At 32.7% G+C, this 22,351-nt stretch overlaps 1 protein-coding gene across 4 annotated transcripts in view; it reads right to left on the bottom strand.

Annotated features, from left to right (window-relative positions):
- Window positions 1-314: 314 nt before the first annotated feature.
- Window positions 315-22,351, bottom strand: part of LOC126886780 (uncharacterized) — a 172,012-nt gene continuing 149,975 nt past the window's right edge. For all 4 annotated transcript variants that reach the window (XM_050653814.1, XM_050653813.1, XM_050653815.1 and 1 more), the window contains exons 5-7: window positions 7,604-7,833; window positions 4,272-4,434; window positions 315-465 (exon numbers count right to left, since the gene is read on the bottom strand). In XM_050653814.1, the coding sequence (XP_050509771.1) occupies window positions 347-465; window positions 4,272-4,434; window positions 7,604-7,833 (512 nt within the window). In that variant the 3' untranslated portion in view covers window positions 315-346. The remainder of the gene's footprint in view (window positions 466-4,271; window positions 4,435-7,603; window positions 7,834-22,351) is intronic.

Raw genomic sequence — 22,351 nt, 5'->3', positions numbered from 1 at the left:
GTGCCAGTACTGCTTGATCGTCAGCAAAGTGAATGTTAAACAAGCAGTCATCTCCGATCATGATCCCCATCAGTCCACAACTTCTTTTCCATTCTTTTAAAGCGACTTCCAAGTTTATGTTAAATAGCAACGGTGATAAGCTACACCCTGGCTTCAGTCCTTTTTCTATTTTTATTCCTTCAGATAGTTGTTGTTACTTACATGTTACTTATGTAACTTACATGTTACTTATAATATTATGTTCTTACGGAGTATTTAGCTCCTATTTTTCCAGTTTCTTTGACCAATAGTGGGATTTTAAGTAAAGTATAATCTATTTACAAAAATATATATATTTAATAAATATTTACAAATAACATAGGCAACATAAAATCAAAATTAGTAATAATTCTGCAGTATGTTGGCAGTTGTACCTTCCAGATGAACTTAGGGGTGAATCCCGCTGCATAGCTTCGGAATGTTCAGCTGAAATGAAAATGAAAAAATAAAATAAAAAACAGAAAGATCTGGGATAATATATTTTTTAATTGGTGCAATACTACAAAAGTCTGTGGTTAATACTATAATAGTTGTACAGAAGACTACTTACAAAAAAAAAACACCACATATAGGACTGAGCATTCGTCGCCTGTATGTAATAGTGGTAAAATATCAAAAATTGGCAAAATTGAGTTTATTTACCATAGTACTTAAAAATATAGTATTTTATAGCATGCAAGAACGGATAAAAATAAATGTAAAAATTATCAATAGAAAGCAGCTGTGCCATTATCACGTATAGGCTTGGACACCGCGTACAAAAAAAGTCGATTAATAGCAAGCTGAAAATTTGTTAATATCTTAACGGTTTCTAGTCGGACAAGAGTGATTTTAATAGTGAAACATGTCATCCTGATACGTTTATGATGGTGAAAACTAGCAGGTTGTTTTTGAGTTTATTCAATAGCAAAATTTATATAATACAGGGTGTTTGATTAGTGGGGCTCAATAGTTCCGCTATATTACTAGACAGCAATAATAGTTATTTATCTACCAAGTCAGTAAAGTTACTCTTTATTGAACGAGTCTGATATTATGAGCAGAGCGAGCGTTAAAGAGCGAGGCGAATAACAGACGAGTTCGATAAAGAGTCTTTACTGACGTGGTGCATACAAAATTCTATCGCTAACAATTTGATATAGGTATGTTTTAACGCTTACTTACTTACAATTTAAGAACGTTTTTAAATTTTAGACGTAATAAAAATTGCATGGCAGTAATGACAGATGACTTTTGCATGATGGCCGCTTTCGATTTTTAATCGATAGTTATCAATATTGAATAATTACTAAATCGGTAAAATTTTGATTTATTTTATGTGAATATAATTAAAAAATACTACGAAATTTCACTTTTGGATATAAATTTAATTAACAATGTCGTAAATTTTGTACAATATTCTTACTAATTATAGTAAATAAATTGTAAGTTAACTCAAATAAATAATCGATTTATGCCATCGACCACTTACATTCAATCTCGATTAATCGCATCAGGTAAAGTAAAGTGTTCGATAACACAGTGGCAGACCAAAGTTATGTTTTTTTTAAATGGAACACACTATATTTTATTTTAAATTTGAAATCCTGTTAACTTCTCCATCACAAAAATATAAAGGTTTGTTATGTTATATAGGGTATTTACAAAGTTTTAACCAATTTTATATGAAAATCGTAACAAGTTCAACTCCCGGTATAAATAAAAATAAGCAAAACAACAATGGTTTATTAATGCCATATTTTTTACGTATTTTCAAAATTTTCAGGAAAGATTGATATTGCTTATTTTTATTTATATCAAATACAGGGTGAGTCAAAACGCAAGTACATTATTTTCTCAGTGATTTTAAATGGAACACCCTGTATTGTTTATCACTATTGAAAAGTACCATCACCGTACTTCAGTTTTTGTATAACATTCCCTATGTCTAGGCTCACCCTTTGACAAGTGTAAAGGTCGTGTCATATTATAATGCACGTCGCGTTTTCGGCACGTAGCGTTTGCAGACCGGCAATCGGACTGCCCATTCACATTTTCATACATAGAACGTTTCCGTTGGTTTCAGTTTGGTGCGGTGCAGATGTGTTTATTGTCACAACACATGCTTACATGACAAATTGCCTCGAAAACTACTTTTTAAATTAGACCGGGCAGTATCGTCGCCCCGGCTAGCGAAATTATTCCGATTCGATATTTTTAAACAAACTTACTTAAAAAGAAGTCCTTATAACATATCCACAGGGTGCCGGGCGGTACCGTGGTCGAAAAATTATTTAAACATTTTTTTTTAAACAAATTCACAAAAATATTTTTTTCATTTCGAGCAATATTTTTTTAGATAAACTGGGTCATTCTGGGCAAAAAAGGTGTCTTGTGATTTTTCTCTAAAATTGATTGTTGTCGAGTTACATGCGATTAAAAATTTTAAAAATGCGAAAAGGCCATTTTCAAGGCTTAATAACTCGATTAAAAGTATTATTATGAATTTCAATAAGTGACCAAATCAAGTTTCAAACTCCTTCTTCAAGGTCCCAAAGAGATTTTTGTCATTATTTTACTACAAAGCTGTTATTTTTAGTTATTAACAATTAGCGCTATAGTCCAACTGTATCGTCGCCCCCGTTAGCGAAACTATTTCGATTAGATTTTTTTGCACAAACTTACTCAAAAAGAGTCCATATAACAAACACATCCACAGGGTGCCGGGCGGTGCCGTTGTCAAAAAATTGTTTTAACAATTCTTATTAAACAAATTCACAAAAATAATTTTTTCATTACGAACGATTTTTTTTAGATAATTTGGGTTGTTCTTAGCAAAAAACGTATCTTGCAAGAATGCGGAAATGGCCATATAACTCGACAACAATCAATTTTAGAGAAAAATCACAAGAGACCTTTTTTGCCCAGAATAACTCAAATTATTATTAATTTGGGTTTAATTAAATTATTAATAAAAAATTATTTTTGTGAATTTGTTTAACAAAAATTGTTTAAACAATTTTTAGACCACGGCACCGCCTGGAACCCTGTTGATGTGTTATAAGGACCTCTTTTTGAGTAAGTTTGTGCAAAAAAATCTAATTTCGCTAACGGGGGCGACGATACAGTTGGACTATAGCGGTAATTGTTAATAGTTAAAAATAACAGCCTTGTAATAAAATAATGACAAAAATCTCTTCAGGACCTTGAAGAAGTTGTTTGAAACTTGATTTGGTCCCTTATTGATATTCATAATAATAATTTTTAATCGAGTTATTAAGCCTTGAAAATAGCCATTTTTGCAATTTTAGAGAAAAATGACAAGAAACCTTTTTTGCTCAGAATTACCCAAATTATCTAAAAAAAATATTGCTCGAATGAAAAAATATTTTTGTGAATTTGTTTAAAAAAGATTGTTTAAACAATTTTTCGACCACGGCACCGCCTGGCACCCTGTGGATATGTTATAAGAACCTCTCTTTGAGTAAATTTGTGCAAAAAATCGAATCGGAATAATTTCGCTAGCGAGGGCGACGATACTGACCGGTCTAAATACTCTGTATCAAATTCAAAGAAATACCTAAATAAACAACGAGGGGAAAACGACCCGTAGCTGTCAACATCTGAAAAATATTGTTTTCGAATGAACCGAACGCAAACGTAACGTGTCTTATACGCTACGTTACGTGTCTTATACGCACAATATGAATTGTTCAATTTAAAAACCATTAAATTATATTTTTCGCAAACGAAACGCTACGTGCCGAAAACGCGACGTGCATTATAATGTGACGCGACCTTAAGAGTAGAGAAAGTAAATTGCCCCTCGTTGCGAGTGGTACTTGTTGACGGTCGAACCGCTGATGCTAGAGAGAGTTTCTTCTGTCCCGAATCCAGAATTGTCTGTCTGTATGGGTAAGGGTGAAATTAGGAGGGGACGAAATAGTACTATTGAAGAGGGCTGGCTTAAAATTTATTTAAGTTAAGGGTTGTACTAAGAGATTTAATGCAGTAAATATATAAGAATATTTTTTGCATGTGAAAATTGAACAATGGGGGTTTAGAACAAGTCAAACTTAGTAATAGTATCAAGAATGACATTTTTCGTTAAACTTGAAAATAAAAAATTTCCTCTTGGGCACCCTATCCGTGGACACACTGTATTATAAAACACTCTGAAAACACACCCTATAAAAACAATGCATGCATAGATATACAAATACGCTCTTTAATTCTATTCTGATATACTGTACCTTCAACCACAATCAGCTTAACACTATCTGGTTTCACTGACGGCTGCATGCAAGTATATTGTCCGCCATCTTCCGATGACACTGAGGAAAGACGGATTCTGCTGAATATTCTTTGATCTTTATCCTTGTATTCAGTCTCGACTGTAATATTATCCTTTGTGAACTAAAAATGGAAAAATACCAGCTGAAAATATTGCAAAATTACGAGAGATGGAGGATTTGGGCTAAAGGAAATTTTATATAATATATCTCTTAAAGGAAGGGATTTCGCAGGAATAAATGTGTCTTTGAGCATTTTTAAAATGGTGAAATGTGTTTCATAAAAATTTTCTACTTTGTAGCAGATATTCCTACTTTTATTTTGTTTTGCTCAATAGTTCACATGTGTGTCTATGACACTTTTGATTTGCACAAAACTCCATCAACAATAAAATTATATTATTAGCGAGTGTTGAAAGATTACAATAAAATAATTTTGGGCAAAGAAAAACCTATTTAGTATAGTTCGCGAAATTGCGACTTTTTTGGATTCGGGATGAAAGCTTTAACGTAAACGGTCTGCTGTACTGAGAAAATTCTCCGAAGAAATTCTCCCAATATTTGAGGCACTGTCGAAGACAAGACAAGATACGGTTTGAACTGATAATGTATTTTACATTCATTTAGTTGGAGAGATGTCCAATTATTATTGGTACAAAATGTGTTTAGTGGTTTTTACATGTGATGCGGAAACACTAATTCTGACAAAAGGAACAATAAATAATATAAGAGTTATACAACATGCTTTGGAAAGATCAGTGTTAGGTGTTACTATCAGGAATAAAGTCCCAAACACAGAAATAAGAAGAATAAAAGCAATCGCGGATGCAGTTGAAAAAAGAGCTATGGCTAAATTGGCACGACCTGGACATATCCCTAGATTGACGGATAGTAGATGGACAAGACAACAAAGATATCAAAGTAGAGGACGACGATATATGCTGATTGACGATGATAATGATTAATGACAGTATAACCAATATTTGCATCCACACTCATAATCACTGTCGTCGGTATTTAATTTGTATTGTAAATAAGACTGAGTTATTAATTGCTTCGAAGTGAATTTCATTCATCCAACATTCGTCCGTTATCTTTTTACATTTCAGAAGACCTTCTTCCCAAGTTTCAGTAGTAGCAGCACTTTTAATGCTTCTGGCCATATTTCCAAAACTGCTGCGTCACTAACCGATACGTTCAATATAGTTACCGTAGCAAATTTTGCACATTGCCCAAATACGTTCTAAGGGATTAAATTCACAATGAGGATTTTTCACACGTTATATCCAAAACTATGTATAATCTCGTCTACTATAAATATATTTGTTATTTCATTCCTTTTGACTAAATGTATTAATTTCGGCTTGAAAGAATTCTGAGGAAATGTAATGTTTTCATCTTTAATCCATTCTTTTATTTTATGGGATATGGGTATGGATATACATATTCACTATCTAGGAATTTGTTGGTTGATTATGTAAAATTTGGCCATGGGCATTATTCGAAACTGTAATAGATGATTCATAATATAAGCTTGGAAGCCGTTTTTCTTTCAACCATTTTACAAAACGTCTCTGTATTCGTGTTATCATGATAATCGACCGATTTTGAGTTTGACAACAACACAAGATCTGCTCTATCAACAAAACCGTCTTTTCCACAAGCATGCAATATAATATGTTTTTTCCCTTAGTATCGGTGTGTTTGTAGATCCGTTAGATCGGTGTACTTGGAAAAACTCAAATTAACGGCATTACAAAAAAATTAAAGTTGGTTAAAAATAATGTTGAGGAGGGTGTTAATTTCCTCAGGTTAAGGAGCAAAGACGAAAGTTTTCGAAGTCAGAAGGGCTGGCAGTGGATCAAGCCGCCTACAAATGGTTTTGCAAAACAAAAATTCTAATACATATTTACATAAAGAAGAAGAACTCGAGGAGTAAACAGTTTGAAGATGGAAAATTTTGTAGCATTAAATGGATGATTAGAAAGTTTCTGCAAGCATCATAATAATATAAGTTTAAATCAATTTATGTTAAGTCTGCAGAGGTTAATTTGGACGACACAGAGGACTGTAAAACCGAGTTACCATTCATATGATGGAATTATTCTCTACGACAAATATGCCATGCTGACGAAACATGGCTTTATTACTGAGCCATGCCTAAGAAGATATTTTGCATTGACAAAAGCAAAATGTGTAGGGAAAAAGGCAGCAAAACAACATTTGACTATTGGGCTATGTGCAAATATGGAAGGTTCGAAAGAAGATTCAATAGTAGTTGAAAGACTGATAAGTTTGTACACACTTGAATGAATAAAGGAAATAAAAATGTAGTATGTCAAAGTGTGTAAATAATTTATTTCTCCAGCTGAGCGCTTTCGACATAAACGTCATCATCGGAGCTAATGGTCAAATTGTAAAAAAGTACCGCTACAACTTTGAGGTGTTTTCATTTGCATCTTGTGAATATAAATATGAATTTTGGTTGGAAATGCTTTGTCCTCCGTACAACCCAAAACAGAAAAAACAGAAAAAACGGCCATATTACACGTTACACAAACACAAAACTTTTTCACGGTCTAGGTATCACCCATCCATTGTTGGCCTAGGTCAGTCAGCTGTTTCTACTAGGCCAACAATGGATGGGTGATACCTATGCCATGAAAAAAGTTTTGTGTTTGTGTAACGTGTAATGTGGCCGTTTTTTCTGTTTTTTCTGTTTTGGGTTGTACGGAGGACAAAGCATTTCCAACCAAAATTCATATTTATATTCAAAAGATGCAAATGATAACACCTCAATGTTGTAGCGGTACTTTTTTACAATTTGACCATTAGCTCCGATGATGACGTTTATGTCGAAAGCGCTCAGCTAAAGAAATAAATTATTTACACACTTTGACATACTACATTTTTTATTTTCTTTATAGATTAAATAGTAATTAGAAAAAATTATAATCTGCGCTGTCTTAAGGGTAGTCATATTGACAAATTACCCTTAGAATGGGTAGAACAAAAAGGCTTAGTTAACAAGAGAAATTAGACAAGATGGCTTTATAAATTTAACGATAAAATGTAAAAACAAAATAGAAAAGGGATACTGCCACCTCATATTAGAAAATGTTAAAATAGTCTTCCTGTCACCAAGCACGGCCTATAGTTCTTTCACGTTTAGTCGCGTTTATTGACAGGTTTTGCTGAATATAAATTAGTTTGATAGATTTACATCTAATATAATAAATGCTCAACATTACATTTACACAAAGTGACAGGATGATTTGGGTTATTATACTTACATCAACGGAGAGTTCTTCGCCGTTGTGAAGCCACCGCACCGAAGGTTTTGTGTTTGTGGAGAAAAAGAGTCGGTGAACACCCGATTGTAGAGATAGGGGTGATATTTCACACGCGAACGCCACCGGGGACCCATTCGGGACGTAAACTATGCTCGGACCTTTTATTAGGGCCTGACTCACCCACTTCGAGCTCGAAGATTCGTCTTCCAGCGAGTTTTTATCACCTGAAACTAATAAACATCCTGTATTAGCTGGCTACTTTTATACTAAGTGAGAAATTAAAAAAGGTAGATTATACAAATAATTTTAAAAGTAATGCACTACCTAAAATTTTTGATACAGTAAAACCTCCGTTAACCGAAACCCTTTTAACCGAAACATCGCTTAACCGAAATGGCTGACAGTTACAAAAAGTTCGTCAATAAAAATTGAATTTAAAAAAAGCAATAAAATTAAGGAAAATGAACATGTTAAAGTGTTTTTTAAAGAAATCTGCTATTTTCTTCTGTGTTTTTTTATAAAGATGTTTTGCAGCTATATCTCTCCAGTACCATGTAATTTGATATAAGAAGAATACAAAAAACAATGATATTTTTAACCGAAATTCTTGTTTTCTGAAATGGCCTTCCCCCAATTATTTCGGTTAACGGAGGTTTCACTGTTAGTGCGGCCGATATGTGAAACAATTGCACATTTAAAGATACAAGCATATAATTTGGACCACATATACTACACATATAAAGGTTCAAATTAAGATATGAGGCCATCTCAGATTTTGCCTTTTACAAAAATCGCGGGCATTCAAAATGGCCCCTATACATATGTGTTTAATAGTACCATAACTTTTGAACGAAAAGTCCGATTTCAACCAAATTTGGTATATCGGTTCTCTTTTTGATTTACAAGATGCATATGGTGAACCAGAAGAATCAATTTACCAGAAGTTGTGTTTTTACTGGTTGTGTATGTAAAAATATGTTTTTTTTTTCAATTTCTTCCCTCTGTATATATTAATTTTTCAAAATTGTAATACCGCAATTGAAAAGAGCGTAAAAATATTTTGTAAAAAATATTTTGAATTTTTAGTTATGTTAATTACCATTTAATAAATGCATAGCGTATCGTCACATGTACCTATGTGTGGCAGATTCGTGCAAATATTATAAGAATTATTGTACATTTAATGGTAGAAGCACATAATTTGGACCACGTATACTACACCCATCAAGGTTCAAATTTAGATACAACTCCATCTCAGATTTTACCTTTTACAAAAATGGCGGGCATTCAAAATGGCGACTGTACATATGCGACCAATAGCACGATAACTTTTGAACGAAAAGTCCGACGTCAACTAAATTTGGTATATAGGTACTTTTTCTGATGTGTAAGACCAAGGTCTTGAACCAGAAGAATCGATTTACAAGAAGTTGTGTTTTTCTTGATTTTTATGTAAAAACATGTTGTTTTTTTACTAATTATTTCACCCTATAGGCATTAATTTTTAAAAAAGTTAATATCGGCGTTGAAAAGAGTGTAAAAGTATTTTTTAGGAAATATTTTGAACTCTTTAGTTATGTTAATTACCAATTAATAAATGCATAACGTATCTTCATATGTACTTATGAACCTATGTGTGGCAGATTCGTGCAAATAATATAACAATTATTGTGCATTTAATGGTAAAAGCATATAATATGGACCACACACACTACACAAACAAAGATTCAAATTTAGATATGAGGCCCTCTCAGATTTTGTCTTTTACAAAAATGACGGACATTCAAAATGAATTTGCCGCACATAGGTACATGTGAAGATACGATATGCATTTATTAAACGGTAACTAACATAACTAAAAATTTCAAAATCTTTCCTAAAAAATATTTTTACACTCTCTTCAATGGCGATGCGACCTTTTTGAAAACTTAATATATACAGGGTGAAAGAATTGAAAAATAACAACATATTTTTACATAAAAAAAAAAACAGTAAAAACACAGCTTCTGGTAAACCGATTCTTCCGGTTCAAGACCTCGATCTTATTCATAAAAAAAACCTTGATGCCAAATTTGGCTTAAATCGGACTTTTCGTTCAAAAGTTATCGTGCTATTATTCACATATATATATATAGCGGCCATTTTGAATGCTCGCCATTTTTGTAAAAGGGAAAATCTGAGATGGCCTCATATCTAAATTTGAACTTTTGTATGTGTAGTATATGTGGTCTAAATTATATGCTTCTACCATTAAATGCACAATAATTATTATAATATTTGCACGAATCTGCCACAAATAGGTATATGTGAATATACGTTATGCATCTATTAAATGGTAATTAACATAACTAAAAAGTTCAAAATATTTCCTAAAACATATTCTTACGCTGGTGGTATTACCATTTTGAAAAATTAATATATACAGGGTGAAAAAATAAATTATTTACATAATATAAAATAGTTTTACATAAAAAATACAACTTCTGGTTAACCGATTCTTCCAGTTCACGACATCGATCTTGAAAATCACAAAGAGAACCTATGTACCAAATTTGGTTAAAATCGGACTTTTCATTCAAAAGATATCGTGCTATTAGTCACATAAGTATAGTCACACATTTTGAATGACCGCCATTTTTGTAAAAGGCAAAATCTGAGATGGCCTCATATCTAAATTTGAACCTTTATATGTGCAGTATATGTGGACCAAATTATATGCTTGTATCATTAAATGTGCAATTCTTATATTTGCACGAATCTGCCGCACTATGTATTAAGCAACTATTTTCAAAGATCATATTGCTGTTATAGATCATTTATAAAAAAAATAGTAATGTTGAGAGATAATTTTTGTTCTAAAAGTGATACTTTATAAATAAAAAATTAAAAATTGGAACATGTATTTCCAACTAAATGTATGCATTTAACAATTTTAATATCTTGACAAAGGAGGCAAGTCTGGATTCGAGCTCTAAAGAGCTCCATTCACGTTGAGGTCGGTATCGATACATGGATCGCGACAAATTGAGATACACGTTTTATTATATTTGTATCTGTTTCACGACAGTGATACAGACGGCGATATAATTGTAGACGACGAAGATAGGGAGTTGTGATACTGACACAGCGATACTGAGACAGCCAAATAGATTATGAGATTTGTATCGCGATACTGATATTTACGACATGTATCGACACCGACCTCAATGTGACTGAAGGCATTTATACTACATACTAACAAGTGGATCAGTCCCTTTCTGTGGTAGATTCCCCCATTCTGCTCTACATGCAATTATTTTAAGTTCATTATGGATTCTAGGAGGATACCTTCGCCATAAACAACTCTGGGCTGGGAGCACAATTCCATGCATGCTCAATGGTGGTTTTTGTCTGCAAACATTGCAAGCCACTCCAAACGGTGAATATCTTTTACCTCAATATATAGTTATCACTAACTTGAGTGCTCTTTGGGCCTATGATCCATAAATACAAAATTTTCACCCACACCTCTTCACCACAATCTCAAATATGAGCTTCTAAAATTCCTTTGATATACCTTCGTCCTGTACCCTGTATTCGATATAAAGCAAATTAACAATATCAACCATTCTTAAAAATTTGACAATCAACAAAAACATACAGCACCAATAAACCATATAAACAAATAGCACTGTTGTGCTTATTTTTATTTATACAGGGAGTTGAACTTGTTAAAATTTTCATAGATCATTGGTTATAACCTTGTAAATACCCAGTATAGCAAATCTTTATATTTTGTGATGGGGAAGTTAAGAAGATTTCAAATGTAAAATAAAGCACAGTATGTGCCATTAACAAAAAATTGCCATTGGTCTGCCACTTTGTTTTCGAACACCCTGTAACATTTTAACTAATTTTTTTGATGTGAAGCTTAAAGTTGGCTACAATTTTTGTTATTAAATTTTATTGCTATCTATTACTATAGCGGATTTACTGAGCTTTATCACACTACTCTATTACCCTGTATACATACATACATTTCGTTAAGCACTGTATTTGCAGACATTCAATATCATCCCTTCACGACAGACCCACGTTCACCTAATCTATTTTAAACATAAACTCATTTTAGGCGTCATTATACGAAAATTGATTAAGATAGCGCTAACGTAAAAACGAGAAAAAAACCCTAAAAATAATTACTCGAAAAAACTCCCGCAAAAAGCAAGAAAAAAGTCTTATGAATATTACGAACAAATATTATTTTCCACTCAAACTCCCTCAGTCTGACACTGATATATTGTTGCGTGCGTCTTTCCATTTTTTTGTGTTTACTCTTTTGATATGCCACTTCTTGAAGTTTTAACGCCCGCCAACGATAGGGAAAAAATCATCATTAGGCCTTTTTCTTAGAACGAGACAAAGAAAGGCTGGCATTTTGAAATATCACTGAGCCATTCTCTCGACGGAAATTTGGGGAAGTGCTATTAATCACCTTACGGAAGAGAATACATTATATATTTACCTAAAGCCCTTATTTCAAGAACAAAGTACTCGTAGTATGGAGACACGGCGGTATATGCTTGTGCACTATTGTTGAGTGATATACTGGTAGAAATAGATCTTATACTTGTAGGGTATTAAAATCTTGCTTAGCTATGTTGAGTTTCACACAACTATGTATTGTACACTTTCCATGTTTTATAAAATTTAAGCTACTTATAGTTTTTAAAGTAATCTTTCATATTTTTCACACCGTTATAGTTACCATATCGTTTTTTAGTTAAATTGAACAGGTGTAACTCAGTAGGTATTTTATCAATTTTGAAGTAAAATTATGAGATTAGTTACTTTACATACATACACATATACATATTCCTCCCCTTTATAACGTCAGGTGCAGAGGGAGGTGCTCCATTCTTTTCGGTTCATCGTCATGTATGTTGTTTCTTGGCAAGATTTTCCTTACTTTGTAATATTTCTCCAATGTCGCTGTTTTACTCTTTTACTGGTATGCCTCGCTTCTTCTGTTTTCTCTATGGGTTTAGCCTTCACGTTATACAGTGCGCTGGAATAAGTGGTACCTCCCCCCTTTTAACTTATTTATTCTTAGCACGTAAGCAAAACTCTCAAATAGGTCGATTTTTAAAATAATCATAGTATATTATAGCATCAATGTTTCGAACTTTACGCGATCCCTCTTCAGGGGACAGTCACAACCTCGATTCTTATAAATGGGAAAGTACATTATGTGATACCCCATTTAAAAGCATTTGAAATACTAATTACAAAAATGTATAATACTTGGGCAAAATTTCGGTTAAGTGCTTTTTAAATGCATTAATTTTTTTCGAATCCTGAGAAAACAAGTGAGTATTTTTGAAAAATTTAAACGCCGAATGAGACATTACATTATGACTGATGGCTGTAATTCCCATAGAATAAACAAAAATTCTTTTGAATGATATATGATATCTCTGAAATTAAAAATCATACTAAATTTTCTGTTCGTTTTCACCCCTGTAACTTATTAAAATAAATATTATAGAAGTTTTTAGGAACTTTCAGTCCTCGGTAATAATGTAATCTTTCATTCTGCGTTTAAATTTTTCAAAATTTCTTATTAGTTTTCTCAGGATTAAAAAAAATAAATGCATTTAAAAAGCATTAGATCGAAATTTTGGGCAAGTATTATACATTTTTGTAATCAGTATTTCAAAAGCTTTTAAATGAGGGATCATATATGATGTACTTTCCCATTAAAAAAATCAAATTTATGACTGTCACCTGAAGAGGGATCGCGTAAAGTTCGAAACAATGATGCTATAATATTTGCTTTTGCTTATGTGCTATAAACATAAATAGGTTAATATGGGGGGAGGAGGGGTAACACTTATTCCAGCGCACTGTATGAACAATTATTGAACATAATAAAAAATGTCATGTTATAATATGAGCGAACCATATTAATTTTCTTTGTTGCGTCAATCAACAGATTAATTTTAAATCGGTTTATTGTCTTCATTTATGACTCAGTTGATATACTAAAACTGTAGGTACAGTTATTACTGACTATACAGTTTTCTTCTCTGTATGTCAACATTTTCCTATATAAAAAGTTTTTCAAATTTTTTCATCTTTGTTTTTCTCGATATTTCTTTATTGTTGAGTAATCCTCTATTTAGTAACTAGATAATAGTTTTCCTGTAGTTTCAAGTCTGTTGTTGAGGTCGCCCTCGATACTAACTTCCGCTGTTTATAGGTATTTGTATACAGGGTGTCCAGAAACTCTACCGACAAACGAAGACAAGAGATTCCTCAGATAATTTTAAGACAATTTAACCAAAATATAAGTTTTATAAGTTATATAAGTTATATTAAGTTATTTATATATGTAATCAGAAATGTAAACATTTCAGCCCTAGGCCTACGAGGCCTGTTGTACTTAATAATTTAACCAAAATCACCTAGACCGAAAATGCTTGCTAAGGGAGCTAGAGCTCTTTGAAGATGGCGTCTTATAATTAGTTTTTCTTAAATACCTCCAGAACACTTCTGGTTAGAAAAACGAAAATTCCATCCGTTGTGACTTTCTAGTACCGGTCATAGGCGCCCGTTTTGGGTGGGGCAACGGCTGTTTTATCCCGTAACTTTTTTGTCTTTAACTTCTAAGCATATTTGATACTGGGTTATTAAATTGTGAGGTATTCTATTACTAAAAGGTACTCTTGATTTAAGTCGGTAGGATACACCGTTTTCTAGAAAAATCGATTTCAAAATATTTCGTTTCCTGAATTTGAAAAAAAATTGAAAAGAATTTAAAAAACGGTGTATTTTACCAACTTAAAGCAAGGGTAACTTTTAGTTCTAGAATACCTCATAATTTAATAATCTGGTGTCAAAAATTCTTAAGAATTAAAGACAAAAATGTTATGCGATAAAATATCCGTTGACCTACCCAAAACAGGCGCGTATGACCGGTACTAGAAATTCACAATTAATGAAATCGATTCATCTCTGGAATATAAGTAAACGGAGCAGTTTTAGATTTTCTAAATAGTTTTTCTTTTTAAATTCTTTTTTGATGTTCAAAAAACTAAAATTTTTCAAATCGAGTTTTCTAGAAAACGGTGTATCCTATCGAGTTAAATTAAGAGTACCTTTTAATACTATGATACTTTAAATTTTAATAATCCAGATTTTGAAATGCTTATAAATTAAAAACAAAAAAGAATGTGTGTGTACTTTGTACGCACGTAAGGAGTTATACTTCTATTATATTATTTAAACGAAATTAATATACTTTTTATTTATATTTTGTTTAAATATTAAACTAATTTTTACTTACTACTTCTCAAACATTTTTATTAGAACAGTGCCAAAAATTAAAATAATAAAAGAATAAAACACACACAAACACATTAAACAAGCCACAAATGATGTCTGAACATTAATTGTCGAAAATTTTTTTAACTAAATACGTATTTTCTGAAAATACAATTATATAATAAATATACTTACAATCATAAAATATATTAAAAAAACAAAAAAGAAAGTTTCTATTGGGACTCGAACCAGCGCTGATAAGCGCGGTTGGTATTGGAATTCATTCGCCTTCAACGCTTAGCCACGGACACTATGTGTCATTATTTACGAAGATCGACTAACTAAACGGATTAAACTTGTGATATTTTGATATTTTGAAAATTGATCAAATTATTTTAATTTTGAATTGAAATTATTTAGAATTGAAAAAATACAACAAAACATAGAGTAAGAAAACAATATATTAGGTGAATATTGACAGAAATTTTGATGGTAATCAAATTATATAAATAAAAGTATTACATACTACATATGTATTTTGGCAGATCAAATAGGTAGGTTTATACCCATGATACATTAACAATTATTACGTACCTGTTGCTTTTAAAAACTATTTAAAAGTCACTACAATATTATAAACTTTTTTGTTTCTGTCCTCACAACAATAAAACTAATATATTATACATTTGTTTGCCTTTACCTTTACCTCCAAACCACAGCTGTCCTACAGCTGCCATATCGGATAATTTTTGACATGTCATTTGAACATCCAATCAGAACAAAGTTATAATGCGCATGCGCCGGGCTGATAGGTTTTAACATATAAAAATTCACCCTCTATCGCCGGTAAAGAAGTATAACTTCAAAAAGTTATGCGATAATATAACTGTTGCCCTACCCAAAACGGACGCCTATGGCCGGTACTAGAAATTTGCAATGGATGGAATCGTTTTACCTCTGGAAGATAAATACGTCTACCAATTTGCGTTTATCTAAATAGAAGCGTTCTGGAGATATTTAAGAAAAACTAATTACCAGACGCCATCTTCGAATAGCTCTAGCTCCTTTAGGAAGCATTTCGGGACTAGATGAATTGGGTTAAATTGTCTTGAAACTATCTGAGGAATCTCCTGTCTTCGTTTGTCTGTAGAGTTTCTGGAAACCCTGTATATATTTTCTTTATTATTTTGATCTGTCAATTGTCTATCTACACGTACCTTCAGTTCCAAATTTAACTTACAGTTCCACCTATCCAGAAAATATACTTGTGGACCATGCAAAATATATTTAAGCAAGTAATTGTTTTTGCATTTGTCACTTAAATCACATTCCGTCTTATAAAGTATATATTAAAGGTTTATATGCTTTCACTATCTGAAGTGCTTGCGATTGTATATTTCGTATTATGTCGCAGGGGACCTGAAACATGAAATTACGATTGGCAGGGATAACCACACTCATCATGAACTGAAGAGAAGAATCAGTCTTAGGTGAACAGCATATGGAAAACAGAGAAACTTTTAAAAGTGAGTTGCCCACATGCCTAAAGAGAAAGGTATTTGAGCAGTGAGTCCTCCCAGTCGTGATATACGGAGCAGAAACACTTACCCTAACTAAAGCCTCAGAAACACTTACCAAACTAAGAGTGACATAGAGAAGAATGAAGAGGTCAATGTTAGGAATAACTCTGCGAGACAAAATCAAAAACGAAAGAATTAGGGGAAGAACAAAGGTAACTGACGACATCGAAAAGATTGCCAGACTAAAATGGATATTGGCAGGATACATAGCCAGAATGACAGATGAGCGATGGAGAAAGAGGTAATTGCAATGGAGACCAAGAGAAGCTTCGGTCGACGGCCTACAAGATGGAGCGACGATATCTCCTTCTTCGGGTGCTATGTCCGTTTATCGAACGTTAGCGATCATGTTGGCTATCATAACTTTATTCGCAGCAGATCTGAAGAGCGATTCCGAAGTGTGACCAAACCATTGCCTCAAATTTCTTAACCAAGATGTTCTTCTTCCTCGACTTCTTCTCCCTAATATTTTACCCTGCATAATCAGATGTAGAATGCTATATTTTCCGGATGTCTACAAACATGCGCAAAATACTCGAGTTTTCTAGACTTTATCATTTTTACTAGTTCTCTGCCTTTCTTCATCCTGCTCAGAATAATAGCATTACGCATCCAGCTTACTCTCAGCATTCTTCGTTAGCACCATAATTCAAAGGATTCAACCATCTTAAGCATTTTTCCTTTTAAGGTCCATGACTCAACTCCGTAGAGAAGAACGGAAAACGCGTAACACTTTAAAATTCTTGTCCTAAGACTCAAATTTATGTCATGACCGCATAGAATTTTCTTGTACCGGAAAAATTCTGATTTGGCTTGAGCAATTGCTTGCTTGAGCTTGCAACGTATTTCGGTGGATGGATCCCAATTATCAGTGATTCTGCTTCCCAAGTATGTTATAGCTTCAACTCTCTTAAATTGTACATCATTAACGTGAATTCCGTCATCGATGACATTATCCTTACTGACGACCATATATTTTGTTTTTTTGATGTTAAAGTGGAGACCATAATTACTGCACTGTGCTACCACAGAATCCAATAGATATTGTAATTCGGTATCACTACTGGCAATCAGTACAATGTCGTCTGCATATCGGAGATTATTTATCAGTTTCCCGTTTATCACAACTCCACCTTGTGTAGTATTGAGTGCCTGTTCAAATATATTTTCTGAATAAATGTTAAAAATTAATGGTGAAAGAACACATCCCTGTCTTACTCCACGTTGAATTTGAATCTCTTCTGTGTGATCACCGTCTACTCTAACTGTGGTTTTTTGATTCCAGTACAAGTTAGCAATGATTTTTAGACCTTTATCGTCAATATTAGTTGACCTTAGAACATCTAACATATTAGTATGTGATACTTTGTCAAATGCTTTTTCGAAATCAAGAAAACATAGGTACACATCAGCATTTACATCTCTACTCCTTTGTACTAATACCTGCAACCCAAAAAGGCCTCTCGTGTACCTAGTCCATTTCTAAAGCCAAATTGAGTTTCGTCCAAATGTTCTTCGATTCTTTTATATATTCTCGCATGGACCACACGCAGAAAGACCTTAAGTACGTGGCTCATTAGGCTAATGGTTCGATGATCATGACATTCTTTTGCCTTCGCCTTCTTGGGAATTGGTATAAAAGTAGATTTCAGCCAATCATGTGGTAAGTAACCATGATTATATATAGCATTAAACAAGTCAACCAATACTTTACTTCCGCAATCTCCTAGTAGATTTAGAACCTCTGTGGGTATTTCATCAGGTCCCATGTCCTTCTTTGATTTTGACAAGCATATAGCATCTTCCACTTCACTTTTAGTTATAGGTGGTCCACTATTCGCGTCCGTTATGTTATGTTGTATTGGTCGATCATCCTGAAAAAGATCCTCAATATATTTCCTCCATCGGTGCAGTTTTTTTTTGGTGTCAAACAATAGATTTCCATTTGAATCAGCACGACTACTTATATTTCCACACTTTGCTAATTATTTTACCTTCTTATGCATGTTGAAAGAATCATATTTCCTTTCATATTCCTCGATTTCTCTACATTCTTGGGAGAACCATTGCGCTTTAGCACTCCTTATTTTCCTTCTTATTTCAGTGTACAATAACTTATATTGGTCTTCATTGCGATTTCTGTGTAGTCTTCTACTTTCCATCAAATCGAGAATTTCCTGCGTCGTCCATCTTTGTTTTGGTTCGGCTTTCACCGTCACCGACGATATAAGTAGGACAAATAAAAACTGAATGACAGCGGCGCAGGATAGACAGGGTTGGATACAAGCGGAGGAGGCCTATGTTCACCAGTGGACTATTGAGGCTAGATAATGACTGTATTTAATATTCTCGCACATAATTAAATTTTGATTATAATTAAAATATATAAAAAGATGGAATGCAACCGTAGGCACGTGTTTCTGACTCAGTAATCATCCTCAGTACGGTATAGCCAAGTTAGTAAATAAAGCAATTTAACTTGGGAAAAAATCACTACAGAAGCAATTCTACCATTTGTGGTCTGTCATCGTTGTCATACCTATACCTATATACAATCGTAAAAATGAAAGAATATCCATGAACCATCACGTCAATCGCTTATTTTGTATTTGCTGTCTTTTCCTATAACAAATGTTTGCTATTAAAGAAAAAGACAGCAAATACAAAATAAGTGATTGATGTGATCGTTCATGGGTATTCTTTCATTTTTCCGACTGTATTAGTTATTACTCGGATTTAAAAGTATTTTGAGCCATTCCTATTGTCATTGCCCTTCACCTGACATCCACAATAAACTCTTTCAAATGAAAACTCCTGAAACGGACTGATATAAATTTGGCTGCGAATATTTTGTGTCGCAGTATAACTCAAGCGATAAAACTTTCAGATCTCTTTACGTTACGTTTGGAAAAATAAAATAGTTCGCTACCAAATATGTGCATTCTTTATGAAGAATACAATCAGAATATTTATGTCTAGTAAACTTGCCTGAAAGCAATATCAAAATAGGATTACAATTGTTCCGTTCGTGTACTTACAGGAGACGTTTTTGGAATATTTTTCTTTGGAATAGTGTGGTTAAATTATAAGTATTTTGTTTTGAGCAAGTTGATTTTTCTTTCATGCGTTTACCTTGTTTTTTAGAAGTCTTGTTTTAGACATCATCACATCATAGATAGGTAAAAATATAATGAGATTTTTTTAATTGATAATAATCCATGTTAATTTATTATTATGTGTCTTTCAATTCAGTATCACTCAGACATAAAATTGTATTAATCAACATAGTAACAACGAATATAGATGCAAGATAGTAATAACGCGCTACAAGAAGTACTCACTTCTGTCGGCACTCTTCTTTTTGTGTAAAGCAAAATTTGTAATATTTACTATAAATTAACGTCTTTGGTGACCCAAAAAATACGTTTCTTTTATTGGGATAGAAAAACCTATAGAGATATTTTCCTACTGGAGTGTTCATTTGGTCTGACCATTGCGTTGGAAATCTTTCTCTTGGTCTTCACACTGGTACCTTTTTTTACTACCAATGATCCCCATTCTTTTGGCCATATGGCTGAAGTAATTTAGAAATGCTCCGTGTACTTGTTTTATAGCCTGTCTTCTATATGAAGCTCTTCCAAAATTGACACTTTGGTTGTATGTCCCGTCCGGGACACTCGATTGCTATTTCCTTTTCTGCACTCTTTTCAGTTTGACTACACTCAAAAAAATTAGTTCGTAATATTGATTAACAGTGGTTATTCAATAGAATTTCGTTGCAACAACAATTTAATTTTTTGTTTCAATGAAGTTTTAGACATTGATGAATGTATTTGGTTATTATCACAATGATTGAATAATAATTATGAAAATAACAGAGTACATTAATCAATAACACTCAATTTATTCAGCCAATAAGTTAGTTTCGTATATCTAATAAATAATAAAGACTTTCTTGATTTCGTAGACGATAAGCAATTACCTTGGTTTTTCGTAACAACGTACAGATTTCATTAAAACAAGGTACAAATGTTGTTAATATAGAGTAATATTTGATTATTTCATAGATGTATACTGATTGTAATGACAACGAATGCCCTAATCAATCTACTACTGCGTTTAATAACCACAATCAATGCGTTCATGGTAACAATAAACGCAGTTGTTTGTGGCAGCAAAAGAAACTTTTTATTTATTCTAAGGAACTTTCAGCCCTCGGTAATAATGTAATCTTTTATTCTTTGTTTACATTTTAAAAGAATACTTATTAGTTTTCTCAGTACTCCAAAAAAATGAATGCGTTTAAAAAGAATTCAATCGAAATTTTGCACCTGCGCTCTCAAAAAGGATTAAAGTGTTATACATTTTTGGATTCACTATTTCAAAGCTTTTTAATGGGCTGTCACATGATGTACTTTCCCATTTAAAAAAATCAAAGTTGTGCCTGTCACCTGAAGATGGATCGCGTAAAGTTCGAAACATTGATGTTATAATGTACTTTGATTATCTTAAAAATCGACATGTCCGAGCGTTTTGCTTATGTTCTAAAAATAAATAAGTTAATAAGTGGGGGGGGGGGGAACACCTATTACAGCGCACAGTATAAGTGAAATCAAAGTGAAATCATATGAGAAATCACACAGTGTAATGTCCATTAGGTTTAGGACAAAAAAGGGGGATTTGCAAAAATTATTATTAATCAATTTATATCATATATTGAGCTAAGGCATTCAGTAATTATTAATATAAAATACGTTCATAGTAGGAATGAACGAAACTGATTGTAGGAATGAATAGAATTGCTTGTAAGAATAACCGTATTTATTGTGGGAATGAACGGAATTAATTGTAATAATAAACGGAAAAATTGTAGAAATAAACGAAATTAGTAACGAAAGCAGTATACGTTAGGAAAAATTACACTGTTATTGACACAACGACTAGTCTTCGTCGGTCAATTAACGACGTTGTTGTTTCAATGAATAGTGTTCGTTGACTCAGTGAACAGTCTTCATTATATCAATAAAGTGATATTATGATATACATAATGAAAGTATTATATGTATATTAATAAATGGATGTTCATACATTTAATAAACGTAATACATTGGATCAACTAACGAAAATAATGAATTGATTGACATCGCTTTGTTTTTCCAATAAAACCAAGTATTGGACAAACTTTAAGTATTGCTTTTGTTGTCTGAATTAACATTGTTATTAATATTACGTACCCTTTTCGTTGAGTGTTCTTGGAATACTCCCACCAGTGAAACGTGACCCGTCGCCAAGTCTGCTTCAGGATAAATTTTAACAAATGTAAAGCTGTCTCGAATTTTTTTATTTACTAAGATTCTATTTAGTTTCTAATAATCCTAAAAATTTTGTATTATTGGGATATTCCTTCCTGCTATTATGTATCTATAAACTGCGCTACCCTTGAAACCGGGAATCGCAGGAAACATACGCATACGCAAGTCGGTCGAGCTGGATGCAATTTAATAAGCATGTAATTAGTTAAATTATGAGCACGGTACGTTTTGTTGAGTTTCGTGATTATGTTGCAGATATGCCTCCAACAGAGTATTTAATAGTGTGGACGGTTTTGCCGACAAATTGAATTAATTTCGTTGGAAATACTTTTTAGAACATGCTGAAACTATAGTGGAGCATATTTTGATATTCCGTTTGAATATAAATACATGGAGAATGTTTTATATTTTACGTTTTACACAAGTTTTAACTGAATATGACCTAGTTTAAACGATTTTCGAGTGGTTTCAAGTATTTAAATCTGCATTTACGCCGAAGTTTATATGCCACAGCGTGTTTATTGGAACTGAAAATAATATTATTTTACTAT

Source organism: Diabrotica virgifera, chromosome 6 (assembly GCF_917563875.1).
Source record: "Diabrotica virgifera virgifera chromosome 6, PGI_DIABVI_V3a".
NCBI classification, from domain to species: Eukaryota; Metazoa; Arthropoda; class Insecta; order Coleoptera; family Chrysomelidae; genus Diabrotica; species Diabrotica virgifera.
This window is presented reverse-complemented; position numbering and strand designations above follow the sequence as displayed.